The sequence below is a fragment of the Macaca nemestrina genome, chromosome 11, assembly GCF_043159975.1.
Source record: "Macaca nemestrina isolate mMacNem1 chromosome 11, mMacNem.hap1, whole genome shotgun sequence".
Classification (NCBI taxonomy): Eukaryota; Metazoa; Chordata; class Mammalia; order Primates; family Cercopithecidae; genus Macaca; species Macaca nemestrina.
The window spans coordinates 6,164,411-6,188,764 of record NC_092135.1 but is presented as its reverse complement, the minus strand read 5'-3'; the positions used below and the strand labels follow the sequence as shown (position 1 = coordinate 6,188,764).

The window sequence follows — 24,354 nt, the reverse complement described above, 5'->3', positions numbered from 1 at the left end:
CCTGGTATGCAAAGACAGATTTGCTTGATGCCAACAATATATTTATTCCACTATATGATATAGCCTTAAATAAAAGGCATATAAGGCATAAACCCCATTTCACAGATCTTCTAATCTTAGACAATACATTAGTGCAGGAAGTTTGAAGGAGTAGTAAAAATAGCTGAATAAAAGTAAAATGCCAGCTGAAAGACTAATTAGACCAGCCTTAGTTACGAGCTGGTAAGTGTATAGAGACCTACACAGGTGGAGAGTCTCCTTCTACAGACAGACATGGTAGATCTTAGAACATAATGTATAAACTAAACAGTGCTGTGTATTTAGCATGTGCCAGGCAATGAGCAAAAAAGAGCTTTACCTTCATTATTACATTTAATGCTCACACAAAAAAGTATGTGGTAGAATTCTGAGTGTCTATTGTGGCATATTAAACCACCCCATAATTTAGTAGCTTAAATCGGTATCCATTTTACAATATCTCACCATTTTGTGGGTTAGAAAGTTGGGCACAGCCTACTAGAGTTCTTCAGCTACTTGTGACATTGATTAAGTCTCAGTCGCTTGGTGATATTTGGCTAGTGGCTGGAATAGTCTGGAGGATCTAAGTGAGTTTGCTCACATGCTGGGTGCCTTGATGGGGATATCTGGAAGGCTGAGCTCAGCTAGTCTTTCGTTCTCCATTTAGTCTTAGGACCTCTCCACACAGTCTCTCTAGTAGGCAGAAATTACCAGCCCTCTTGAAAGCTAGTCTCAGAACTGGCAGGGAATAATTTTCAGTGTGTTCTAGTGGAGAAAGCAGTCACAAGTCAGCTCAGATTCAAGAGGAAGGGAAATAGACCCCATCTCTCGGTGAAGGGCATGATGATGATGACGATTACTGTCCTTTTTGATCTACTATATGCAGGCACTATATTCATCCCCATGTGATAGATAAAGAAACTGAGCCCAAAAGATATCATGTAATCTGTCCAAGGATACAATGTTAATGTTGAACCCTGGAAGTCTGATTCATTGGTGATAAAAACCTGTTCTAAAGGGGAAACTGTGTACATATTTAGTTGATGGTAGGTGTAGAGAAGAAGAAAGTTTATTTGTTAGAAGAGAGTTGAGGCAGGGACTGTTAACAGCCTATCCAACATTCAATATTCACTCTCTTTTTCTTAATAAAACACAATGGTGTTCGTGGTTTGTTGTTTTTGTTTTTGAGGGAATAATATTCCCATTTAGAAACAGTACATTTCCTAGCCTCCCTTGAGTTAAGAATGGCCATGTGACATTGTCCTGGACCATGTGCTGTAAGCAGAAGTCACTAGAGTTTTCCAAATGTCCCAACTTCACAAATATGTGCCCTTCGCCCTCCCTGCTTTCTTCTCCCTGGAATATAGGGGTAATGGCTAGAGCTTCTAAAGTCATTAAGGCTATCTAAGGCTACAGCCTATGGAGAGGGAAGTATAAGTCTAGAAAGAATTCTGCGCCTCTGATGATCTAGAAACAAGATACCAACCTTGGACTGCCTAATATCAGACTTCTCATTAACCACAAATGAAATAAACTCTCACTTTATTTGAGCCACTGTTTTCTTCTTGATATATGCAGTCAAATGTAAATTTATCTTATGAGGATGATTTATGTTTTCGTACTTTCTGGAATCAGACGGAGAAACTGGGAAGGAAATGCTACCATTATAGCAAAATGAACAGCTGTACTAGAAGAACAATGATATAAATTTCCAAGAACTGATGACTCTGTGAGCTGGACAATCCCTTAGGGTTTCCTTGCCCTACAGAAAAGTCAGTGGACGAATTTATGTTTGCTCACATCTGGGTCACTGAAACCAGTTTGAGCTCTTTGAGATCCATTATACTGGCAGCCACCTCATCATGTAGCAGAGAAAAAAATTCAAGAGACAAAACAAGAAAAGTATAACATGAGTTCTGAGGCAAGAGCTCTGGATAAAGAATTCTGTAGGATGCAGAGAAGGGACCATTCTCTTTAAACTGAGCTGGGTGGGAAGTTTTCGGCAGGAGGAGGCTTCGGGACTGGGCCAAGCCCTACTGGTGAGTGCTATACTGTAATTGTGGCATGCTTGCTTGAAGAGCTAAGCAGGCGGTCTTTATGCAGACACAATATCCAATGTTTTGTGCTCAGTTCAACCTCAATTAGTATTTACTGAATTGAATTTGCGGTGTGATTTGAAGCGGGCGGCAAAACGCTAGTTCCAAAATGCCTCCTGTACAGAAATCCCAGAAATATGTTTTTTCTTTGTATGAAGGCGCTGGAGACTTCTAAAATATAAATATGCCATCTTGAAGAAGAGCACAGTAAGCAGTCATCACGCATTATTATCTCATTAGGTTGCCAGTCGGTTAACAAGTTCATTAGGGAGGAAGGGTGTTTGACTCTCTGGGATGGGCAAACTTTGCTGAAGGTGGTTAATAAGTTCGAGGGGGAAATGATTACTAAATTATGAGAAAAGTACATATAAGAGAATTTAAAGATTCATTCACTGGGAGCATTAACAATTACAAAAGGAAGCCAGTGTACCATCCTACAGGCTGGGATTGGGTACGCAGGGGCTGGGTTCAAATCTCAGCTCTACCACTTGCTGGCTGCTATTTTGGGCACATTATTTAACCCCTTTTGTTTCCATTTCTTTGTCTTTAAAATGGGCAGAGTAACAGAAGATGGTCCAGTGTCATCAGGCCCTTAAAGCAGAATTTAGTGCACATTAGACATCCATTTGTGAGAAATGTTAGGCAGACAGTCTTCATTTTACTCAGTACAGCAGGATGGTAAGACTGACTCCACAAGCTGAAACCGGGTAAAGCGATCTTAATAAGAACTGTGGTAGTTCCATGACCTTTAAAATTTGTCGTCAAAGCAGTGCGTTGTCTTTCCAAGTCCTAATGCTACTGTGTGCCATTTCTCTGCATGATGGTTCACTTAACCCGGTAGAAGCTCCATAATTAGTGTCTCCTAGTATTATTATGGAGCAATAACTACAAAGGGCATCCTGAGTGCAATGTAATATTGCCTGGTAGTGTGAGACAAACTGTTACAGGTTAGCATCAGAATGCAGGAGACTTGGCACTATAAAACACAAAAAGGCAAGCAGCATTGGATGCTGTATGTAATGGTCAACTGTGGGACCATTTTTCTTGGGGGGGGGTGCAGCTGGACTGCAATCCCCAGAGAATAGTTCCACTTTTACAAATTGATAACAGTCAAATTTAAGTCATTCAACTTAGACTCTCTGGATCTTTATAGAGGCCAGTATGTGACTCATCAGAAATAACAGACTTTTAAATTGTAAAAAATGTATTTCATAAAAATGTATATGATAAAATTACATATATGTATTAGACATCAGAATATGTATAGCAGTTAGATATAACTCATCAAAAATGACCACATTTTAAACACATATATCATATGTGTTTTACTACAGATACGTTAAAAAAATCTCACTTGACCGAGCACGGTGGCTCACGCCTGTAATCCCAGCACTTTGGGAGGCAGACACGGGCAGATCACAAGGTCAGGAGATCGAGACCATCCTGGCTAACACAGTGAAGCCCTGTCTCTACTAAAAAAAAAAAAAAAAAAATACAAAAAGAATTAGCTGGACTTGGTGGCGGATGCCTGTAGTCCCAACTACTCGGGAGGCTGAGGCAGGAGAATGACGTGAACCTGGGAGGCGGAGCTTGCAATGAGCCGAGATCGCGCCCCTGTACTCCAGCCTGGGTGACAAAGCGAGACTGTGTCTCAAAAAAAAAAAAAAAAAAAAAAAACTCTCACTTGGTTTTCAAAGATTGGCTTACATATGTGTAACTGGCTGTTGGTGGACTACCCACATCCATTTTGACTCCCTTTCCTTTACCAACAGAATTCCAATTCTGTGCAACTATTCACGCTCTTCACTGAAGTCATATGCTCCATCTGACATCCCTGAAGATTCCTTCTAACAATGTGATCCAGTGATACTCCGGTTTTGTCCAGGGGTCATAATTTTGAGATCCTTTTAAGGAATCCATTAGATCTAAACCGTCTTTATTTTTATAATAGACATTATTGGCCTTTTTCACGCTCATTCTCTTACGTATACATAGAGGAGTTTTTCAGAGGCTATGCCGTACCTGATGATGCTATCCCTAGGATAACTAATGGAATGTGTGCTGTGGGCTCTTGTTTTCAGATTCTCTCAGTTTTCATTCAGGACAAAGTTGACACTGATAGATAATAAAATACAGATATCCCAAACCTCTTTGCGATTTTTAAAGTCGAAAGGAATCTTGAGACCAAAAAGTTTGAACACTGCTGGTCTGAGCAAATGACTGTGGTTCATTTCCTTTGCCAGCGATTGGTGTAGGCATAAATTGTGACACAATCTGGCCAATTAGAGAAATCTTGCAAGGTGAGCGAGTGTTTCAGATTCTGAGTCAGGACATTCCATTTTTAAATAGAGACACAGGATGAGACAGACACACTTGGTTGGTTTGTTGTTTGTTTGTTTTTGCTGCTGGACATTGTTGCATCTGAATGTAATGCCTGGAACTGCATACTCACCCTATTCCAGCCTGAGAATAAAATGAAAGAACCCCACAGAGGGGGAGCCCTCATGTTCTGTACCCAGAATTTTCCTTTCCTCTCGATACCTTGTTATGTGAGATAAGTAACCGCAGTATTGTTTAGATAGATCCCTATAGGTTGGATTTTCTGTTACTTGTTTTAGAAAGACTTTCAACAAATAAAATGTACCATATGCTTACATCTGCAATAAAAAGAAGATAACATTAAGTCACTGAAGATGCCGAATATCACGTTTACATTTTTTTGGCATTCTTAACTTCACCAAAGTTAAGGATATATTTATCCTTAATAATATATAATAAACATATCCTAGGATGTATTTCTATGATTAATTTTAAGCTTTTCTAAAAACAAAATCTCTCTTGGAATATGCAGGACCCTTGTTTTGCTCATTTCCTTTAATAAAGTAAACAACATAGGTGTAAACCAGTACACGTGCATCATTTATTCTGACTCCACCAAGTAAATAATGAACAATCCAGGAGGAATTATTTTTGTTTCTTTCAGTCCCAAAGAAATGAGATTTCCTATCAACTTGCAAATCCCGTTTTTTTTTTCTTTTTTTTTAAAGACAAAATCTTGCTCTGTCACCGAGGTGGGAATGTAATGGCCTGACCATGGCTCACTGCAGCCTCAATCTCCGAGGTTCAAATGATCCTCTCGCCTCAGCCAACTGAGCAGTTGGGACTACAGAAATACACCACCATGCCTGCCTAATTTTTAAATTCTTTATAGAGATGAGTCTAGCCATTTTGCCAGAGCTGGTTTTGAACTCCCAGGATCAAGCAATCCTCTTGCCTTGGCTTCCCAAAGTGCTGGGATTATAGGAGTGAGCCACCGTACCTGGCCTTCAAGTCCCAGTCTTAATGCCAACAAAGTGATTTTTATATAAAAATAAGAAGAATTGGCATTAGGAGTATAATCCCTAGGAGTTTTTAACTTGGATGTGTAGCTAAGGTTTTACTGATTCAGCACTCACTGTCTTACATCCATCTGGGGGCCTTTACATAATGCATGTTATCAAGCAACCCAATTAAAAAGTGAAAAATTAATTTAGCCAGGTAATTAGCTGTTCAGTTGAAATAATGAATCCTCAAGTGGTAGAAGGTTTGTTTACTGAATTGACTTGGTTATGTTTTTCTTTTTTTTTTTTTTTTTTGACTTCTTGTATCATTGATATCCATCTATCATCTATCTATCTATTTCTTCATCCTTTTATCTGTCAGTATGTGTGCATTTTTATATAAGAAGACTCATGGAAGACCTGTGAAGTGCCAGACCTTATGCAATGTGGACCCATTTGATCTTTCAAAAACATTTATTTCCCAACTTCTGTGTCCAAGGTGCTTTGCTAAGAAGTAGCGCCAGGTATGGTGGCTGACATTTGTAATCCCAGCACTTTAGAAGTCTAAGGTGGAAGGATTGTTTGAGCCCAGGATTTTGAGACCAACTTGGCAACATAGTGAGACCTCTTCTCCACAATAAATTTTAAAAAGTAGCCAGGTGTGGTGGCATGTGCCTGTAGTCCCTGCCACTGGGGAGGCTGAGGTGGGAGCAGCGCTTGAACTTGGGAGGATGAGGCTGCAGTGAACCATGATCTTACCATTTCATTCCAGCCTGGGTGACAGAGCAAGACCCTGTCTCAAAAAAATAGAGAAATAGGTTGTTAGTTATAAGCAAAACAGGAATCCTTTCTTCATGAAACGGATGATCTAGAGTGGTACATAGAGGAAGACTCAATAACCACACACAGGGACACACATGCAATTATGAAGTTAGTGAAAGAATCAGAAGGGAAATCAACTGTTTTTAGTTGGTAGAGAATCAGACAGTGGGAGGAGGGAGGAGTGCTCCTTAGGAAGGTGCCCAAGGAAGTCCTCTGTGAGGAAAGGACTTTCAGTCTGGCACCTGAAAAAAAGGAACCTGTCATGCAATGCTTGGGAGGAGGCCAGTGGACAGTGTGCAGAGTCGGTGCACAGGCCCTGCCTTGTAAGGCTTGTGGGGTCACTGTAAACAGAACAGACATTGTGATGTGTGCAACCAGGCTTGCCTTGCCATTCAGGTTCCATATCAAGAGTTGATTTGGTTTTAGGTATCAAAATGCTGAGAATAATGGAAGAAAATATTCCCTGTGCACTCTTGGCAGAGTTGTAAGAAATATTAATGAAGTTCTAATCAGAACTTGGCTTCCTTCATCAAAGAGAGCTCTGGATAACATGCTGTGGATGTAGATGTAAAAGTAAAGAAACTATGTGTTTATCAAGGTCAAGGATGAAGAAGTTTGAAATGCACACACACACACACACACACACAGAGGAATATCATTAATTAGGTGCCATTATTGTTGATATTAAGAGATATTTATTTTTTCATTCACTAATTTATGTTCCTGACATTGGCTTGACACTTAATCTGTATTGGGCACTGTATTCTGGTTGATGTGAATGAAGTTTTGAAAAGGACAGCCTTTGTTAAAGCAAGAAGGGGAGGACAGACAAAATGGCAAAGCAAAGGCAGCCTAATAGAATTACGCAAAATGTCTTAGGAATATGGAAGGTCTTTTTTTTTTTTTTTGTTTTGAGACAGTTTTGCTCTTGTCACCCAGGCTGGAGTACAGTGACCCCATCTCAGCTCACTGCAACCTCCACCTCCTAGGTTCAAGTGAGTCTCCTCCCTCAGCCTCCCAAGTAGCTGGGATTATAGGTGTATGCCACCACACCCAGCTAATTTCTGTATTTTTAGTAGAGACGGGGTTTCACTATGTTGTCCAGGCTGGTGTCGAACTCCTGACTTCAGGTGATCCGCATGCCTTGGCCTCCCAAAATGCTGGGATTACAGGCATGAGCCACCGTATCTGGCCAGGAATATTGAAGTTCTTTACCTCGCTCTGACTCCTACGTATCTATTCAGTGTCATCTTTTGCCTTATTTCAGACAGAGTTAACTTCATTTTTCAGTGTCTTAAATGTGACACATTACTTCCCTCTTTACTTTGTAAAGGTTTTGTTTTGTTCCTGAAACATGTAACCATCTTCTATTCATCATTTAAGCCTTTATTTAAATGCATTTATTCCAAGCAATCTTTCTAAAATCAGTGTTTCCCAAAATGTGTTCCATGAACCATCTACATCATAATTACCTGAGAATGTGTTCTTTAAATTGCAGATTTCTGCACACCATCCCCAACCACACCCTCTGAATGAGTAGAGATCCATAAATATACATGTTCATACATTTTTCTGAAAGTCGTTTTGCATTCTCAATGTGATCACTGTTACCCTAGATTTGTCAGGGGTCTCTTTTATGTTCCCATGGACATAATGATCTCCCTCTGCTGTAAGATTTATTGCCTGAAATTTTTGCTGGTCTGCTAAATTCATCCTCCAAAATCATTGAAAGTTCACAGAGATAGGAAGAATGTGTTTGCTAGTCACTGTAAGTCCAATATTCAACATGGAGCTGTGGCTGTCTAGGTGGCCAATCATTAGATGTATGTTTCACAGAGCAGGTACAGAAGTTATCCAGGTCGTCAAGGAACAGAACAGTCTTCCAGGCAGAGAGAATCATGTCTGAGCAAGTTAGTTCAGATCATACACAGCAGACAGGTTGGATGTGTAGGTGGGAGACTGGGTGTTAGTGAGTGAATGACTGTTAAGTCAGGCTAGAGAAATAAAATTGTGTTTAGCTTATCAACAATCCATACCTACAGAAAAGTGTCAAGCATAGCATAATAGAAAAAAAAGGGGAGATATGGCCATGAAACCTAGGTTTCAGGCCTGAATTGGCCATGGACCGGTTAATTTACTTTAAACAATTACTTGACCTTATGTGTCTTGTCTTTCCAAACGGGAAGTTGTGTATAATTATCTCACTTTCTCACTTTATAAAGGAAAATATTTACATCGTACATACAAATGAGTGTACCAAGATAAACATAAAAGTAGTAAGCAAATGCCAAGTGTGGGGTGGGGTGTGTGTGTGTGTGTGTGTTTAACCAAATTTGACAATCCTCTTTCAGGACTGAAAGATTTATTTATTTCTTGGACTTTGGGTCCTCCCTGTAGTTAAGTTTTCAAACCGTTTGTCCCTTACCTGAAAGCCACAATGAACTCTAGAGGGAAAAAGTTTTACTTGTGTATACTTCTCATACCTTCCATTAACATTGATTCCACTTATTTATATTTTATCTTGATACAACATTTTACTCTTATAAGCCCCTGTTGTATGGGTCTGTACAGCTTTGCATTGTTATACTTCAGGATTCAAGTGTCATAAGTAACTTTTCACACATAGAAAATGTCATGTTACAATCTCGAGCAATGTCTGTTTTTAGCAAATTGCTGATCTTTTTGTCTTTCTTTCATATATAAAACACACACACACACACACACACACACACACACATACACACACAAACCTGCCTGCACAAAACTAGCCTGGATTCATTCTATCACTCTCTTCCTGTCAAACAACTGCGAATGTGTAAAGTATTGTGCATTCTGAGGCTACAATTGGCTCTGTGCTACTTTCTCGGGCATCACAGGTCTATTAGATTTAACAGAGGAACATAGCTTTACTTACAAGAAATAAAGGTGTTTGCAAAATAATGTAGGAAGCCAAATTTTAAATGCCAAAAAAGTTAGTTTAAAATGAATTAACTAAGTCATTCAAAATTTGAGTGCTACATTTGTTCAATCGTGAATCAGTAGTAAGTGGAAATGTAGTAGATTTCCACAGCAAGCATATTAGTGTCTACACCATAGTTCTAAATGCAACAATACTTGGGCATGTTGAGGGGCACTGAAGCCAGGCAACAGAGTTTGGAACTGATGAATAGTAGGAGGAGTAAAAGATTTTACTATTAGTGCCAACTACCACTCCCCCCGCCTCCTCCTCCTAACAGTATGCTTTTATTATGGTGAGATGTTAGTCAAAGGATGAATATTTAGTTAAACTGGAAAATAAGTTCTGGAGAATAAGTTCAAGGGACCTATTGTACATCATGGCGACTGCAGTTAATAACAATATATTATATATTTGAAAATTGCTGAGAGTAGGTTTTCACAACACACAAAAAAGGTATGTAAGGTAAACCCCCATGTTACCTTAAACAGCTTGACTTAGCCATTCTACAATGTATGCATGTATCAAAACATCATGTTGTACAATATAAATATATACAAAAACCAAATAAATACATACAACAGCAAAGACGCATTAATGGTCATTGACTTATAAATTCAACTTATATTATTGTATTTGTTTCTGACACAGTTCATGTGGTAGGTACTATTATCCCTGTTTCATAGTGGATAAAATTGAAGAAATGCAGAAACAGATATCATATGTGCAAGTTCATGATTCATCAACTTAGGTCGGCCTAATTTCCAGTCTGTACCTATCAGCAACTCATGCTGTTTTGGCATCACCCTTGGGGGGCACGGGGCTAAGTCAAAAGAGAATCAAGAACCATATTTTGATAATATTTAAAATGTATTGAGTAAGAGAAACTAAGTCAATTTCAAATAAGACATTTGGATATGCTGTTGTTTTTTCTTTCCAAGATACCTTTGGTTTCTTAAGGCAGTGACAAGACTTTTGAACATTGTCATTCTTTTTTTGGATAAGATTTTTTATGTTAGTAGAAAATCTTGGGAAAAGCGAAACAGGGAATACTGGCATTTTTCAGTGGTGTCGCCTTTGCTTGCATTCCCATTTTGTCAGCCTTTGAGGAGCCGTATTCGCTATTAAGTTTGTCTTCAACATCCATTCTCTAGCACAGCACATAAAACAGCCCCCTCATCTAACTCCACATGAATCTAATGTAATTTTAACCTAAAAACAGAAAAATGAATTAGGAAATACATTTGTCTTTAATATAATATAGAGTTCAGTGAATTCTGTGAGGCATTTAACCAAAATAACTTGTGCTTTCCTTAGATTTTGCAACCCATTTTTAAAGATAATTTATGTAAAATTATTTTACTCTATACAAGAGATATTTTGGAGGGTTTTTTTTTTTTTGGAGGCTGCATTGCTTAGATACAGTTTGGCATTTAAAATCATAAAGACTTGGGTTTAAATCTCAACTCTGCTACGTGATCTTCAGTACATCTTTGAACTTCTTCGAGTCGCAGTTACTTCATCTGTAAATTTTGAAGATTGAGAACACATATCTACAATAACTTTTGAGGGGAATAGAAATCATTCTTCGACAACAATTATTGCAGTTCCATGTAGCTACTCAGTGAGTGGTGAATGTTGAGTATTTTGCAGCTTTAAAATTATTGTTTTCAGCAAATTATTATAGCATACTACATATTAGCTAACACTATTATAAGAAACTAAAATCATTTAGAACCTTTCTAACTTTTGTCTTATTTTTGTTTTTTTTCCTCTCCATCTGCGTAAGGATCTGAGAAATCATGATCTTGAGCTTCATGCGGAGAATATTTTCTTCTATCAGGGATTCTTGTTCTTTGCATTTCTTTTCAGAAACACCTCAAGGTTTCCGTCCTTCTAATACATCTGGAAGAAGCACACTTCCCTAGAGATAGGGCTTTATTTAAAACATCTCTTCATTCAAGGAGAGAATGTCATTTGCTGGCATTTCCCCCAACTTATCTTTGTGCCTATTCTTACATCTGGAGTGTGTCATGACAGTCACTATAGTGATGTCCTCCAAGATCCTTGACACTATGTAGGCTTCTTCCCCATTGAGTCCTGGGATGAGAACTGGCGATGTTGACTTAGATCCTTCAGGCGGAACTACAATGACTTGTCACTTTCCATGTTCTGAAATCCTACAATGCAAAAACCCCATGACACTTTATGCTCCTCTTCCCTTGTCTTCTGCCTCTTCCTCTAAATATTTCTGATCTTTAACTCTACCTCTTGCTAACTACCAATCTGTAGCTAATGTATATTCTGAATTGTATCTGGATACACTGAGTTCTGGTGCCACCAGTAAAAACCATCTAGCCCATTAAAGCTTTTTGTGAGATGCTTTATGTGGGATACAGTCTTTTAATGCTCATGATAACAAACAAACATATGTGATCCTTTCACGAATAAGTAACAAATAATATCAGCGCTGTATGAGATATTTGAATATTTGGAAGACAGAAGGTTTCTCATACATCTCAGAGTTCTTTTATATTTGAAGAAGTGACAGTTCACTTTATTATTGGATTTTCATTATCATATTTGGGAAAGTTCTCACAAAATCTCAGACCTGAAGTTGTAGATAGAATTATAGTGCACAGGCCCAGTGCGGTGGCTCACGCCTGTAATCCCAGCCCTTTGGGAGGCCGAGGCGGGTGGATCACGAGGTCAGGAGATCAAGACCATCCTGGCTAACACAGTGAAACCCTGTCTCTACTATAAATACAAAAAATTAGCCGGGCGTGGTGGCGGGCACCTGTAGTCCCAGCTACTCGGGAGGCTGAGGCGTGAACCCGGGAGGTGGAGCTTGCAGTGAGCCGAGTTCACGCCACTGCACTCCAGTCTGGGAGACATAGCGAGACTCGGTCTCAAAAAAAAAAAAAAAAAAAAAAAAAAAAAAATTATAGTGCACAAAGATGTCTGTGTTCTAATCCTCAGAACCCAAGAATACATTAGGCGATGTGTCAAAGAGGAAGTAAAGTTGCAAAAGTAATTAATATTGCTTATCAGCTGTATTTGAAATAGGAAGACAATCCTGTATTATCAGGATGAACCCAGTGTAATCAAAAGGGTTCTTAAAAGTGAAAGAAGGAGATAGAAGAGAATTATAGGTTGAAGTGAGTGTGGAAGAAAGACACAGAGAAATGTAACATTGCTTGCCTTGAAATAGAGAAGGAGTCTACAGAAGCCCTGGGATGTGGGTGGTTTCTAGAAGCCGGAAAAGGCGAGGAAATGTAATATTCCTCCAGAGCCTCTAGAATTAACGCAGCCTTGCTGATACTTGATTTTCAACTCAATGAGATCTATGGCAGACTTCAAATGCACAGAACTGCAAGATCGCACACTTGTGTTTTAAGCTGTTTAAAGTCATTTAAGTTTGTGGCAATTTGTCACAGCAGCCACATACCATTAATGCACGATTTCATTCTTTATGTAAAAAAGACAGAGATGATGACTTGGCTAAGTTTACATGGGTGTTGATGGAGGAGAGTAAAATTAGAGCAAAACTTAGAAAGGCATTATTAAGGGAGGTTAATTTCTCACTTTCTTCCATATCCTTATCATGTCTCTTAATGCTGCCAACATAATGCATGCTTACAAATCAATGGAGTCTCTTTGACCATTTATGAATCAAAATAAAATTATAATCTACACTGGTAGATGAGAGAGTCCCTACCACCTTTCAGAAAACAAACAAATTATCTTAATAAATAACCATTTGAACCATCTCGGTATGTTACGACTGTTACACCTTAGGAAAAAAATGGCCCATTATGCATTGCAGTTTTATATAATTGCATCATAGACGTTTGTTCAAATTACTCTTTTAACAAAAAGAAATAGAATACTGAGTAATCTTACCACAAATCTTGAAGAAAATGAGACATTTGATCTTGCTGTGAATTCCAAATTACTGCACGTTCATCTTTTATAAAGTCTCAAAGATACTTTACGAAGTTGAATGCTGTCATAAAAAACCCATGCACACCAATCAGTTCCACGGACAGAACCAAGCAGGTGAAAATCTTGAATAGAAGGTCAGTCTACACAGGTGGTTTAAAATAATTTACACGATACATCTTTGGAAGGACAATGTTGACTTCTGATGTCTCTACCTCTTTATTCTTTTTTCTCTTGCTACATTTTTGAGTGAAATGTTGTAATGAACATCGTAGGGAGCTTGCACTAATCACCAGCATCCAAAGATAACTGATGATGGGGATAGTGATATAAATTTTATAAAACACCTAAAGTACAGAACAGATTTATTGTCTTTGTTACAGTTCATAAAATACATGAATGAAAATTTGGAAGTTTGGAATATTCTTTATCTCAAAGCAGAGATGGCCCTGACAGTTTTCTATGAAATGTGGCTGACGTATTGATGCTTGCGTTGGGAGCGGAGCTGGGGAAAGGAGATAAAGAGAGATGGGGAGGGTTTTCTTTACTCAAAGAATAACGAGGGAATTTCTGTAATTTCAGATATTACTCAAAGAGGACCCAGCATAATTTGAGAAAAAAAAAGAAGTAAAGGACTTCTGATTGTCTTTTACATTGCAGAGAATCTTAGTTTGGATTCTGAAGTTGCTAAAGCAAACGCCTTGGGTTTTGCTGGATGCATGTCTTCCGTCCAGTACAACCACATAGCACCACTGAAAGCTGCCCTGCGCCATGCCACCGCCGCGCCTGTGACTGTCCATGGGACCTTGACGGAATCCAGCTGCGACTTCATGGTGGACTCAGATGTGGATGCAGTGACCACGGTGCATTCTTCATCAGGTATACTCAAGAGCATGCACAAGAGAGCTTCTGTCATTGGCACTACTTTTGGTGTCTTCAAGAAGCTTCCAGATGAAAGGGTTGGCTAATGCGACTCAATTTTTACCTCGTGTAATTACAGGTGGTTAAAAGTTATGACTGATATTTCATGGGGGATTTTTATATATAATTGATGTTTTATTTTTAATATGATGAGTAATTAGAACTAAATGCATAGTTGTGTACTTTGCTTATTATGCATGTATATAATGCATTGTGTGTGTGTGTGTGTGTGTGTTTGTATACATAGTCACTACTGTTGAACTGGATACTGCTCTGAGAATTGAGGTATTTAGAGAATGGGAGGCAGCAAGCTGGTTCTCCAACTAATATGATAATTCATGTGATTAAAATAAACCTTTTTTTAGCTTTACTAAGAAATAATTGACAAATACAAATTATATATTTTCAAAGTGTAAAATGTGATAACCTGATAAACATATGCATTGTGTAATTACTATCACAATTAAATTAATCACACTTATCACTGCACATAGTTACCCTTTGTGTGTGTGTGTGTGTGTATGTGTATGCACATCTGATGAGGACACTTAAGGTTTACTATTTTAGCAAACATCAAGGAAACAACACAGTATGAATAACTGCGGTCATCATGCTGTACATTAGTTCACCAAAATTTGGGCCTAGTGTGGTGGCTCATGCCTGTAATTGCAGCACTTTGGGAGGCTAAGGCGGGTGGATCACCTGAGGTCAGGAGTTCGAGACCAGTCTGGCCAACGTGGCGAAACCCCATCTTTACTAAAAATACAAAAATTAGCTGGCCATGGTGGCGGGCACCTGTAATTCCAGCTACTTGGGAGGCTGAGGAATGAGAATCGCTTGAACCCAGGAGGCGGAGGCTGCAATGCCCCAAGATCGTGCAACTGCACTCCAGCCTGGGGGATAGAGCGAAACTCTGTTTCAAAAAAGAAAAAAAAAAATCCCCCAAATTTATCATCTTCTGACTGAAAGCTTGTACTCTTTAACCAACAACTCTCCATTTCTTCCACACGCCAGCCCCTGCCAACCACCGTTCTGTTTCTATGAGTTTGACTTTTGTAGATTCCACATATAAGTTATATCGCATAGTATTTGTCTTTCTGTGTCTTGTTTATTTCAAATTGGCATAACGTCCTCTAGGTTATTCTGTATCGTCACAAATGGCATGATCTTTTTTAATGCTGAATAATTTCCAATTGCGTGTGTATATGCCACAATATCTTTAATCATTTAAGCGTTAACAGACAGGTTGTTTCCATATCTTGGCTATTGTGAATAATACTGCAGTAAACACTAGTGCAGAAAGCTGCAGTCATCACACTCTCTGATTTCAAACTATATTGCAAAGCTATAGTAATCAAAAAAGCATAATACTGGCATAAAACAAACACATAGACCAATAGAACAGAATAAAAAAGCCAGAAATAAACCCAGGCTTATTTAATCAACTAATCTTTGGCAAGATTTCCAAAAATACATAATATGGAAAATGTTGCTTACTCAATAAATTGTGCTGGGAAAATTGAATATCCACGTGCAAAAGAATAGAATTGGACCTTTATCTTGCACCATATAAAAATTAACTTGAAATGGATTAAAACCTTAAATATAAGACCTGAGACTGTAAACTCCAGGAAAGGAACATAAGGAAAAATCTCCTTAACATTGATCTTGAAAATATATATGTAATTTTTACATGGCACCAAAAGTAGGATCAACAAGAGCAAAAATAAAAAAGTGGGACTGCATAAAAGTAAAGAACTTCTGTACAGCAAAGGACACAATACACAAAATGAAAAGGCAATCTACAGAATTGGAAAAAAAAGTTTTTAAACTATATGACTGATGAAGGGTTAGTAGCCAAAGCATAAAAAGAATTAATATAACTCAATAGCAAGAAAAGAAAGAAAAGAAAAAAGAAAAACATTTATTGTGGCACTATTCACAATAGCAAAGACTTGGAATCAACCCAAATGTCCATCAGTGACAGACTGGATTAAGAAAATGTGGCACATATACACCATGGAATACTAGGCAGTCATAAAAAAGGATGAGTTTGTGTCCTTTGTAGGGACATGGATGCAGCTGGAAACCATCATTCTTAGCAAACTATTGCAGGAATAGAAAACCAAACACCGCATGTTCTCACTCATAGGTGGGAACTGAACAATGAGATCACTTGGACTCGGAAAGGGGAACATCACACACCGGGGCCTATCATGGGGAGGGGGGAGGGGGGAGGGATTGCATTGGCAGTTATACCTGATGTAAATGACGAGTTGATGGGTGCTGACGAGTTGATGGGTGCAGCACACTAACATGGCACAAGTATACATATGTAACAAACCTGCACGTTATGCACATGTACCCTAGAACTTAAAGTATAATAATAATAAAAAATAAGTTAAAAAAATAGGCAAAGGATGTGAATAGGCTTTTTTATTTTTTTCCACAAAAGACATACAAACGTCCAACAGGTACCTGAAAAGGTGCTTAACATCACTGATCATCAGGGAAATGCAAATCAAAACCACAATGAGATGTCACTTCACAGCTGATAATGTGATGGCTAGTATCAAAAAGACAAGAACAACATATGTCGGAGAGGAAGTGCAGAAAACGGAACCCTTGTACACTACTGGTGGGAATGCAACTTGGTACAGCCATTATGGAAAAGAGTAGAGAGGTTCCTCAAAATATTAAAACTCGAATCCTGTTTCTGAATATGTAACCAAAATAAATTAAATCAGCCTTTTTTAAAAGTAGAAAAAACCCACAGCACCATCATCCATGCATCTAGGCTTCACCATTCTCTAAGTGCCTTTTTTATCTTTTCTTAGTCACTGCCATTTTGGGTGTCTGAAAATGTATCTGGGATTTTGTTTTAATCAGGTATGATAAGGTGACAGGCATGAGGTGACAGCCTTTGAAAGCAAAGTTTGTTTCTTACAGTTCACAAGAAAGGAGATACATTATACCATGCAGAGCCACATGGAGGAGTGCTAGGGTTGGTCAGGAGGCAGAAAGAGAAAGGGGAAAGTGTGGTGGGGTGGCTGTGTTGCAGCTTCCACGGGAAGGAATGGTGTGAACCAGGTAGGCAAGCTTGAGCCAGTTAGAATTGGATAGTTTGAATAATTTGGGCAGTATCTGTGCTACAAGGGTGGTCTCTAGTTATTTAATACTTGGCCTTGAGTTATTTAAGGCAAGAGAAATACTAGGTTGGTGAGTGTGAGTTAAATAAATGAGTTAGTGGGGGAAGATGGGCTCTGGATTGATTGGTTTGTGTATAAAATGCATGCTTGCAGGCATGTTGTTTGCTATCTCTAGGAATTAGCTAGCACTGGGAGGGGCAGTGTCTCCCTGGCCAGCAAGGTCCTCAAGATGTCAAAGCATCATAAATACTGATAAAACAAAATGACTAATACACTGGGATAAAACCAAGACATCCACATGTATCAACATGTCAATATTGATAGATAGAAACAGTAATAAGGTTGTCATTCTGATTATGCTTTAAAGTGGTTTGTCCCGGGAGGCGGAGCTTGCAGTGAGCCGAGATTGCGCCACTGCACTCAGCCTGGGCGACAGAGCGAGACTCCGTCTCAAAAATAAATAAATAAATAAAAATAAAGTGGTTGGTATGGGAGTGAGGAGGTATTGTCAGGTTTTTCCAGGATGCTTTTTCTAAATCCACAGTATATACATTTTGTTCAGAATTTGCTGCCAATATTGATATACAGTATGGGTTTTGCAAGTAGTGGTGATGAAGAGGCTAGGTCTGAGATATTTGATACAGCTCCCAGATTACCATGGTATTGTTTTACCCTCCCCTTGCCTCCAAGCATACACTAAGAACAATAGTGGTAGGCATCAAAGGGTTCTGGGCCATGGTAATTTTCTATTACAGGCACAATTCCCCTGGCAATGGTCTATGATAGGTCATGATGTATTAGTAGGAAGATAAAAGGTGGGACATCTTATTGCAGTAAACAAGTCGGGGATTTTCGTATCTTGGGAAATATATTGAGAAACATGCACTCTCTTATATGGCAGGACTCTTAGCCAAGACCTTTAGCCTGAGATCCATAGTGCCCAGTCCAATATTTTGTAAAAATTGAGAAATAAATTTTTTAACCAAGTTGGTAATCTGAATAGGATATTTAAATATTTCTATCTACTCTTCCAGCAATGTATTGCCCACTCCTTTACTGCTTTAGGTTTCACCATTTTATTCTTCAAATGCGATTTTGAGTTGTCTTTGGTGAGATTGTTGTGACTCTCCTGTTGCCTCATTCATCACACATCTTTCAAGCAGCTACTCAGTGTTAACTTCCATAGTTAGTGGAGATAACAAAAACTAAGAAACATTTAAAGTCCCTACTTTTAGAAATCTGTAAAGATGATGGAAGGCGATGGTTCAGGGAATTAGGGTGTAGCATTAGATGCTGGGCACAATATCATAATACAGTGTGAGCAATGCTAAGGGAAAGATATGAACAGAGTTTTTGGGTTGTATGGAACCTAGAAAAAGCAGCAAATATATTTTTAGATGAACTAATGATAGATTTATAAATAATGTGATCATGCCAATTGCTTAGGGAGAAGGGTTTGCAATGTTCAGAAGACAGAAGACCATTACAAAAGGAAATATGTAAGTTAAAGTGCAAATTTCTGGTACAGTGTAGCATATTTAGTAATCAGTGAAAACCCCTCACAGGTAAATCATTAGGTGCAAGTGTAGAAGTCCAACATATTTCAATAATGAGGAGTTCTTACCGAATGTTGGCTCTCTCTCTCTCTCTCTCTATATATATATATATAGATATTCCACAGAGATAGATATAAATAGTTGCTCAATGTCTATCTATATAATTATAGTACACAATAAATTCTATTCTATAAGAATAGATATATAGATATAGACTATATATAATATATAGATCTTGATCTATATATATGATATAAATAGATACATTTAAGCTGCATCATTTTTTTTTTTTTGAGAAGGGAATTAAAACTAAAAGATAGCTCTAAAATTGTAAAAGACAATTTAGACACACTGTGAAGACAGAAGTACTATTGAAATAAATGAATAACTACCCCAAGGGTTACTTTGTAGAAGGTGTCCATTAAACATGGATATAGGCATGGTATTTTTAATTTTCGTAGTCGTGTTACTGAAGCTGTCATCATACTAGATATGAAGTATTTTATTTGTAGCTTTAATAAATATTAGAGAGTTACAATTAACAAACTGGGTTAACATATATTAATGTATCATTAGCAAAATTTGCTAGAAATGGGGAAATCTGTTGTAAAATCAATGTTAAGTAGTAACCAAGGTTATCATTTTGGTTAATGATCTTAAAAGTAGTACATAGACTCAATAAGGGAGAAACCATTGTAAGTTGGAGTAAGGGAAAAAGGCCATGAGGCTGGGCACGGTGGCTCATGCCTATAATCCCGGCACTTTGGGAGGCCAAGGTGGGCAGATCACAAGGTCAGGAGTTCCTGAGCAGCCTGACCAGCATGGTGAAACCCCGTCTCTACTAAAAACAGAAAAATTAGCTGCGCATGGTGGTGTATGCCTGTAATCCCAGCTACTTAGGAGGCTGAGGCAGGAGAGTTGCTTGAACCGGGGAGACAGAGGTTGCAGTGAGCTGAGATCGCGCCACTGCACTCCAGCCTAAGTGACAGAGCAAGACTCAGTCAAAAAGAAAGAAAGAAAGAAAGAAAGAAAGAAAGAAAGAAAGAAAGAAAGAAAGAAAGAAAGAAAGAAAGAAAGAAAGAAAGAAAGAAAGAAAGAAAGAAAGAAAGAAAGAAAGAAAGAAAGAAGGAAGGAAAGAAAGAAAAGAAGGAGAGGAGAGGAGAGGAAAGGAGAGGAGAGGAAACGAGAGGGGAAAGGCAAGGGGAAAGGCAAGGCAAGGCAGGGCAGGGCAGGGCAGGGCAAGGCAAGGCAAGGCAAGGCAGAAAAATAAACCATAATGGATGATCCAGATTTGAATACAGTCATGTACCATGTGAAGATAATGGTCTGCATAGACTGTAGTCCTCTAAGATTATAATGGAGCTGAATAATTTCTATGACCTAATGAAGTTGTAGCAACCATAAGGTCCTAGTACAACACCTTATCCACACGTATTTTGATGACTCTGGTATAAACTTGCTCCTCAATAAAAGCCCCAAGCATTTTCTTTAGGAAAAAAACTCAGAAGAAGGCATTGTTATGGTAGAAGATGGTACCTCCTGCATGTGGTTGACCCTGAAGACCTTCCAGTGGGACAACATGAGGAGGTGGAAGACAGTGATGTTAATGTCGTGAATTCATGTAAGCTTAATCTACTGTGTATGTTTGTGTCTTCATTTTCAGGGAAAAAAAAAGTTTAAAAAGTAAAAAATAATAATAAATAAATTTAAAAACAGAAAAAGTCTTATAGCAAAAGGATATAAAGAAAGAAAATAGTTTTGTATAGTTGTATGCTATTTGTGTTTTAAGTGTTATGACAAAGAAGTCAAAAGTTAAAAAAATAAAAAGTTTACAAAGCAAAAAAGTTATAGTAAGCTAAAGATACTTTATTATTGAAGAAAGAAAAAAGTTAATAAATGTAGTGTAGCCTAAGTGTATAGTGCTTATAAAGGCTTTATTAGTGTAATGTCCTAGACCTTCACCACTCACTCACTGACTCGCCCAGAGCAACTTCCAGTCCTGTAGGATCCATTCATGATAAGTGTCTTATGCAGGTGTAGCATGTATTTAAATCTCGTATTTTTAATCTGCCCTTTCTATGTTTAGATATGCTTAGGTACACATGTACTTACAAATGTGTTATAGTTGCTTGCAGTATTCAGTACAGCAGCATGCTATACAGGTTTGTAACCTGGGGCAATAGTCTATGCTACACATACAGTCTAGGTGTGTCATAGGCTGTACCATCTAGGTTTGTGTGAGCGCACTCTATGATTTCCACACGATGACAAAACTGCCTAATGACACATTTTTCAGAATATATTCCCACCATTAAGCTACACATGACTGTATTTATAAAGAAGCAGGAGGCATTTTAGGTAGGCGGACTAGCCCAGGGATATACAAGAATAACAAGCACAGTGGACAGTGTGATACAGGAGATCTAATAACTAAATATTTTGAATTTCCTCTCTCCCTTTCTCCCTCCCTCCCATTCTTTCTTCTTTCTTTCCCCCCTGTCTTCTACCTGTCTTTTACTATACCTCTTCCCCTCTCTCTCTCTCCCCGTTTCATTGCTTCCTCTGATTTCACATTTTCCACTTTCTCTTTGCCTGCCTGCTCTCTCTCTGTCTCTAACACCCACTATCATCATCGTCACCCCATTGTTATAATTGGCGACATATATATATATATATATATATATATATATATGTATATATGTATACACACACACACGTCTATGTTCTTCTCCATGTATATATGCATGTAAGTAGGCCATTCAGGTGTACACAGACGATTAATAATAATGTCAAGTTCCAACCCCAAGTTTTTTCCACCAGACCCACCTTATCAATGTCACCAGTTCAGAATATCTGCCCCATGGCCAGCACCTTCTTTAATTACAATACCATTCCCATTTGACCCCATCAGCCTCTCTCTCATGTTGATTTGTTTCTGCTCCAATTTCGAGAGTCCTAGGAAAAGGCCACCCCTGTACACCACAGACAGCATAAACCACCACTCTCTGTTCACTCGAAGACACAGTAAATTCTTACCAAACATCTTGCATGTGTGTCTGTACATGGTCGTGTGGCAAGTGCTGTGGTATGAAGAAGTGCGTGTCTTGGTTTTTTCATTAGGAAGCTTGATGTCCCGCTCGTAAGACTAGGATATGCATGTTTATACACATGTAAATGTGTATGTAATTAATAGTAAGCAACATTATAATAAGAAACAAGATTTAGTGAGCACTTGCATTGTATCAGGCACTGTTCTAAAAACATATATATTAACTTGTATAATTCTTACAAAACCTTTTAAGGCAATTAAAGTATTATTTTTACCATTGGACAGATAAGAAAGTTTAAATGACACATGACAGGACTAATGATGTCACACGGGGGCTTGAATTCTGTTGCTGCCTGCACATCACCAATCTTGGAGTTTTTCCAGCAGCAGAGAGGAGTAATAGAAAGACTCTGAGTGCAGTAATTGTATACGTTTGGTGTGGATTTTGCCTCTTCCATGAATGATCTGTAGGACTTTTGACATGTTATTTGATTGTTTCAATCTAGTTTCCTTATTAGCCAAAGGGGAACAATAAAACTCATGTTCTAGTCATTTTCCAATGATAAATGATACAACAATAATAAACAATATTGTAATATATATTATTATAAATAATAAATGATACAACAATAATCATAATAGTGACTACTTATGAGTGTGTAGTAGCCACAAGTTCCTGAAAATTTAACATGCATTATATACACACATATAGGCATTACTACTCTCCTTTAATACATGTGCAAATTCATATTTAAAAAGAGGTCTTGCTCTATGTCACCAGACCAACAAACAACAGAGCAAAGATTCAGATTAAGGTCTGTGTATCCTTAAACCTGATGCTTTTTCTTATATCATATATGGTACTGCACCTGTAGTACAATTCCTCCCTCATCAGTGAGGGCTGTTCCTGAAGGTGTTAATTCTCCAGCACTTTTGTTCTTCACTGTCAATAAACTCAGGATCCTCTTGCACCTGAAGAAGACTCTCAAGCAGAGCAGGGTGGCATGCATAGGAACTGTCCAGCGAGGCAACAGGGCACCTTAGGGGCAGAGTGAGGGCATGTGGGCAGGATACCACCATCCTCTGTTTCAACCCCTTGTCTTACAACTAGCGTATAAACAAAAAGGGTCATTGAACCATGGGGTGTGAGCAGTGCATTTCAAATGCTTTTTCCTTGTGCATGTTTTTTGAGTTCCTTGCAACATGTCAACTCACAACTCTTTGAGGGCACCTGGTGTAATGCACAGGTGTGTCGTTCCAGGTGGGCCACACTGTAGACCTCCTGCCAGTGCTTTGAGTGAGAAGTAAAGTCCCATGTCTTTTACTCCTTTCAGATCCTTTTGGGAAGACAGATGAGCGGGAACCACTCACGAATGCTGTTCGAAGTGATTCGGCAGTCATCGGAGGTAAACAATTCATTGTTGTTGAATGCAGAAAGACATAAACGATCCTGTATTTTGGAGAAAGTTATCTGAAGCCTTCCTTAATTATGGCCATCCAGTGCTCACAGCCCCCCACATTATCTGCAAGACTGTGAGCTTTTCATGAGTAGTCATGTGTGCTGAATGATCAAAGGCAGGCTCTGCCGACACCAGCAGCTCTGCGGCTTCATCCTGCCTCTGATTCACGAGGCAGCTGAGCACCAAGTCAACAGCTGGAGCATTTACTTACAGACAGCAGCTCACATTCTGTTCATTTCATACAGTTGTCACTGTTCCTAAAATGCAAACAAAGCAGACCAACAAAGCTAAATACAGGGAAGAAGCCACGTTGGGGCAGACAATGGGTGAAGCCACAGTCCTGCGGAGTGTTCCCCACCAAGTGATTTGGGTTAAGTCTAATGAGCAGGCTAAAGCCCACAATTTCACTGCACATATGGTTACAGATGCAGACCTTGTCTCCTCTGCTGCGAGCTCAGCTTTCCTGCTTTTCCATTTTCTCACTGCCTGTTGGCCTCTCCACTTTTTTATTCTGCTTCAGCTTGGCTTCTGCCTGCTGTGGCTTGATTTTTCCATCTGGGTCTTGCAACACAGAATGATTTCCAAGCTTCGCTTAATGTAAGATGCGTGTGAAAGACCAAACTCGTTTCTATCTGAGAAACATAACCTTAGCAGGTGCCACCATCCCTGCCTTCTGGAAGCCTAGATGAACTGATCCTTGGCAGATGGAGTTTTCCTTTTAAAAACCTGCAGTATCGTTCCATTTAGCTTATATTTAATGAGCCCTGCTGCGGGTCAGGCTCTGTGCTAAGTAGAGGATGAATGAGCCAGGGAGGAGATGGGTAAACAGAAAACAAGACAACCAGTGAAGGCTGTTCTGAGGGAGGAGGTACAAATGGCTATGGGAGCACAGAGGTGCACTCCTGATAACATGAAGAAAGGAAAACCACGCCTTTCCTTAAGGAAGTTCCTAAAACCTCTGACCTGAATTTCTGCTTCAGAGAAGCTGGTCCACCTTAATTTTTGTTTGGCATCGAGAAATGTGGGAAAGAATTTTGTGCCTATATCTCTTTCAGTAATTTCCCA

The 24,354-nt window shown here is 38.8% G+C and overlaps 1 protein-coding gene across 2 annotated transcripts in view; it reads left to right on the top strand.

The window, feature by feature from the left end:
- The window catches only part of LOC105492445 (contactin associated protein family member 5), a 909,336-nt gene that overhangs the window by 876,342 nt on the left and 8,640 nt on the right, over nt 1-24,354 (top strand). For both annotated transcript variants that reach the window (XM_071072554.1, XM_071072553.1), the window contains exons 22-23: nt 13,815-14,033; nt 23,164-23,235. In XM_071072554.1, the coding sequence (XP_070928655.1) occupies nt 13,815-14,033; nt 23,164-23,235 (291 nt within the window). The remainder of the gene's footprint in view (nt 1-13,814; nt 14,034-23,163; nt 23,236-24,354) is intronic.